Here is a 5,180-nt window from a genome sequence, read left to right on the forward strand (position 1 = left end):
TTCGACAACTTGTTTACTATTTTGGTGGCTTGACCACGACTATGTGTTTTGGCAACTTGTCTGCGAATTTGGTGATTTTGTCCACATATGCGCTAGTGTGTTATGGATGGATGAGTACTGATGAACTCCTTTTGGTGTGTAATAGTGATGGGTAGGATGTTTTGAAAAAAATATACATAATCATTTTTATCAATAATTTGACATTATCACATGCATAAAAATTTGCATATTTGATTAACTTGTGTTTGAAAGTAAAACTCACAATGAGCTTATTGGCCCCCTTTAGTTTTCATAAACTTTTCAAATAATACTCGTGCGTAGGAATTGGATGCAACATTTGGAGGAGTCTCTCGAATTTAATTTTAATAAAATACTATATAAAATCTTTGGGTTTGTTTTCGGACATTGGACTGTTTTTGGTTATTTATAATTTTGATACAATTATTGCTATGCAAGCTTAATCAATGACCTTTTAAACATTTTAGTTTTAGTTGTTAGAACTTAAATGGTTTTACATGATTTTAAATAAATTCAAACATAGAGTTTTTTAAGTACTTTTAAGTCTGTTGCAAATTATTTGCATTTAGATTGTTGCAACGTTTTAAAATTGAGAATGCAAATTTCCTAATTAAAATGATTAAAAGGGATAATTCGATTTATTAAGAGAATTTTCCCAAAATAATCATGTATTACTAAATGTTTTTGACGATAATAAATTATTTTGAAATAATTCTAAGTTTTTAGAATAACGAATTAAACATAATTGTTTTAATTAAAAATAGATTTTCGACAGAATTAAAGTGACTTTCGAAATTTGTCAAAAACATTTAGGCTAAGTTTGGGGATTACAAAGATCTAATTCATTATTTGTTTATCTATTATTTTCTAATACACTAGTTATTACCATTCATATGTGTAGTATCTACTCATAAATAAAGAAAGTCATACTTTTGAAAGCTTATTAAACTTGTATTGGATGATAATAGATAGTGAAAAGAAACAAAAGGAAAGGATTGAATATTTATCCATTGAATTCTTTTTAACAACATTAACCTCCAAACTACATATAAAAATGGATAAGTTTTATAACATAATCAATTGAAGATATTTTTAGTAACATGAAATTACTATTTACATTTTATTAAATTGAGTTTTTTATTTTTACGAGTGTTTTGTTGATTTTATTGATTGCGTTGGTGCTTAATTAACTCATCACACTAAATTCAGTTAGGAGTTTCATATTAGCATATATGCACAAATGTTTTTGATAGTAAACAAATTTTGATAATCCTTATTTCACAACATTTTTCTATTGGTAATATTGATACCAACTCATTTGGTTAAATCCTACTATTAGTACCTGCAGTATGTGTAGGTTATGGATTTGGTCTTTATACTTCAATTTGGTCATTTTCAATATCTGCACTTTTAGAATTTCAAAATTTTAGTCTTCGCCAAATGATAGCTATTAAATTCATTAAGTTAAGTTGTACTATTTTCAAAATTTAAAGGGACAAACATATTATCACATGTGTAATTTCATGTCACTTCTTATTTTCACATATTACTAAAAAATCCCATATTTAATTATTTTCATTTTTATTAAGATAAAAATTTTAAATTTGAGAAATAGAGAAATTGAAAATGGTTGAGTTTGGGAATATAAACTAAATCTATAACTTTATGGAGAATATAGGACAAATAGCAAAATTCAACTAAACATATTTAATTGTTACTGTTTAGTCAAATTTTCAAAATTTGAAAAGTGTAGAGACTAAAATTGCTTAATTCAAAAAGTATAAGGACTAAAATTGATCAAATTAAAGTACAAGTACTAAATCCACAACTTAGACAAATTACATGGTCTAATATAGAATTTGACCAACTTGTTTTGGCCTAATTGGTATATCTATAAAATTCCAAAAATTACTAAATTTAACCATTCTTAAAATAAATGACCTGAAAAAAATGCAATTCTAAAAATGGATGTAGAATAGAAAAGTGAGATAATTTCCCTAAAAATAGCTCATGTTTGTGTGGTATGAATTGCCATTAATTTGACTCTATAATGTCATCCTATTGATTTTACTTCTCAGCAAATGTTTCCAATAAGAAATTGTTGCATTCCTTAAATAAATAAAAATAAATAAGAAGCTGTTACAATGGCATCTTTTTTCTCAATTCGCCTTGTCTCCTTTAACCTCTTGTTGCTCCTTTGCTTTATCCCATTTATTTGCTATGGAGCTACCTTTGATCCCTTCACTGAAAAAACAAAAATCACCTATCATGATGGCCCAATCCTCACTGGAATGGTAAATTTACACCTTATTTGGTATGGAAAGCCTGAAGAAATTCAAAGGGAAGTGATTATGGACTTCCTCAAAACATTAAGCACAGAAGGCAATCAGAAAGTCCAACCTCACGTTTCGAGATGGTGGAATGTGGTTGAAAGCTATCAATTGGCTATAAAGGGAAAACCAACTATAGGAGTTGAGAGCCCAAAAATCGAAGTGAAAGTGGCAAAAGAGGACACCATTGATTATGCGTATGGGAAAGTCTTGACAACACAATATGATATTCCACGTCTTATTAAAGATGTCAATCGTGGAGATCCAAACCTCCTCCCTCTCATCATAACCGCAAAAGATGTGAGTATGCATGGGCTTTGCGCTGGAAAATGTGCTGACCACGGGATATTTGGTAAGTTTTCACCTACTCTCTCTTTTTTTGCTCACACGTATGTTCTAATTATAATAAAATTTGTAATGAAATTATAGAGAACAACAAAGGATTCATCGTGATTGGAGACCCTGAAATAGAATGCCCTGGAGCATGTGGATGGCCTTTCCACGAGGTTGATGCAGGGCCAAAGGGACCGGTCTTTAAACCACCAAATAAAAATATGGCAGCTGATGCAATGGTAGTTGCATTGGCAAGCGCATTAGTTAATACAATCACTAATCCCCAAAATACGGGCTTTTATGGTGGAATCGAGTTTGATCCAATTGAATCTACTACAGCTTGTAAAGGCATTTTTGGTCCCGGAGCCGCCCCTGGAAATCCTGGCAAGGTCTTTACTGATCGAAAAACTGGCGAGAATTTCAGTGCTCATGGAAATAACGGGCGCAGGTTCTTACTTCCTGCAATTTGGAACCCTACAACTTCTACCTGTTGGACTATCACTTCACGCTATTTTTCTACTTGAAACATCTTTCATTTGTTTCAAAAAACTACATTTTCAAACTTATGCAAAATTTAACTTTTATAAAGCAACCCCTATTTGTAATATAATATTGTCCTCTAATAAAATTCATCACATTTATAAAGATTTAGATGTGATTTCATTCAAAGTCGTTTATTATATTTAGGGACATGCCCAACTCATAAAACAAATATGTGTAGCTCATCGATTCAATTTCAAGATCTTTCGGCTTTAGAAAGTTAGGGGACTTCTTATAATTCAAAACTTTTTTAAAAAAACTAATACAAAAATAGGTTAAATCATTAATGAAAAATTATTTTAAAATCATTTAGAAACATTTTGTGGGTCATTAGAGGTGTCTAGGCTCATTTATGAATTTTAAACTGCTCAAAACTCTCAAAATAGTACAACAACAAAAGTCCAAGCCCGATGTATCATAGAAACTACGTTCGAATACCTGGGCTAAAGCTCTGATACATAGATCATATATTTCGGCACCTGGGCAAAGAAATCTAGGGTTTTAGCTACTGACATGCAGTGTACATATAACATTATATAAGTTTCAAAACATGGACCCTTGGAATAATAAATGCACCTCAAATACACGTCTAAACATCATGAAATCATACCCATTAGCTTTAAATTAAGGATAAATTACACAAACAGTCACTCAACTTTGGGGTAGCTGACAAAATAGTCACTCAGGTTTCAATTCAATCACTCAACTTTCAAAAAATAACAAAATAGTTACCACTAACCATTTTCTATTATGTCTGTAATTGAGCTATCCTTTTCCGTTATTCACTTAATAGAAATGCCATTTTCCATCCCTCTCCTATCCCCTCCCTCTTCCCCACCATTCCTCCCCCTATCAGAAACCCCTTTAGTTTTTTGCAAACCTCCCCACCATTACCCTCTACCCTCTACCACTATTCCCCCTATTTCTTCTTCACCATCATCCCTAAGGAAAATGAACCCCAAGAAGGTAGCAAAAGTGTGGCCACAAAGACTGGACCTTTATGCCATATGCACCATGCTTGCACGCTGAATGTTACCACATTTTTAAATAAAGCCTAAAATGAAATTCGTGTCAATTACAAAGCTTTGATTTGCCAAAATGACAAAACTAACATGGGGAGTTGCAGTTTGCTTACTGGGTGGACCACAGAAATGAGCTCGCTATCAAAACTCAACATCCAAGCGTTTGGATCTCTTTCAAAATCAAAGTAACTAATGCAGATTGAATGGGCCCAAAGAGGCAATAGAAGGAAACCAACGTTATCTCTGATGGATACTCTTTTAGAACTCCAGCCTTTAAATTTAGTAGGGAAAGTATCAATTTGAAGTAGCCAAAGCATTTTCAATTATGAAATAACATATTAAATTACCTAACCAATGATTTTTGCTAAAAGTGACAAAGAGGCAATAGCGATGAAGAGGCCACCTATAAGCCAATTGTTAGATGTTGTTAACATGGTAGAAGGAAATGGGTGAAAATACGGTTGAATTGGTGGAGAAAGTATTGGCATAGCAATAAAGATCAAAGACAGCTAATTATGCCTTATACTATATGTAACACCCTAATTTTCAGGATTTTTAGGATTTCTGTAATATTCAATGAATTTTAGAAATACTATGTTTCGACTGTCTGGTGTGGGTCTGAGTATGTTGGTGGGCCATTAAAAGGCCCAAGAGTAAATTTAATTCGAGGCAATTCCTGAATTTTAATTTTGGAGAGAGAGGGTTCTGGCGATATGGGCTTTTAAAATTGAGGTGGTAAAATAGGACACAAAAAGATCTGAGGTAAAGTGGCATGTGGTGCCACCTAGGTGTTTGGGGAGTGACGTGTGGATGATTAGGGGGAGCCAGAGTTCAAGTCACAAGGTAAGTGTGTTGTTACTTTTATTTTTGTGTGCATGTGCCGGGCATGTGATAGAGTTTAAGTGGAAATTCGGCTAGGGCTTTAGAAATGTTGGGC

At 32.6% G+C, this 5,180-nt stretch overlaps 1 protein-coding gene across 1 annotated transcript; it reads left to right on the forward strand.

The window, feature by feature from the left end:
- Nucleotides 1–2,034: 2,034 nt before the first annotated feature.
- LOC108477687 (protein EXORDIUM-like 4) lies at nucleotides 2,035–3,328 on the forward strand. The gene is made up of 2 exons (XM_017780198.2): nucleotides 2,035–2,700; nucleotides 2,778–3,328. Exons 1-2 carry the CDS (start codon nucleotides 2,163–2,165, stop codon nucleotides 3,203–3,205), a joined length of 966 nt encoding a protein of 321 aa, XP_017635687.1. The 5' UTR covers nucleotides 2,035–2,162; the 3' UTR covers nucleotides 3,206–3,328.
- Nucleotides 3,329–5,180: the final 1,852 nt, after the last annotated feature.

This window comes from Gossypium arboreum, chromosome 12 (genome assembly GCF_025698485.1).
Source record: "Gossypium arboreum isolate Shixiya-1 chromosome 12, ASM2569848v2, whole genome shotgun sequence".
NCBI lineage: Eukaryota > Viridiplantae > Streptophyta > Magnoliopsida > Malvales > Malvaceae > Gossypium > Gossypium arboreum.

Bases quoted from the DNA above. Each gene is read 5' to 3' on its own strand.
- LOC108477687 (XM_017780198.2), top strand. From the start codon at position 2,163: ATGGCATCTTTTTTCTCAATTCGCCTTGTCTCCTTTAACCTCTTGTTG. The intron at 2,701-2,777 runs GTAAGTTTTCAC...ATGAAATTATAG, and splicing joins TGCTGACCACGGGATATTTG to AGAACAACAAAGGATTCATC.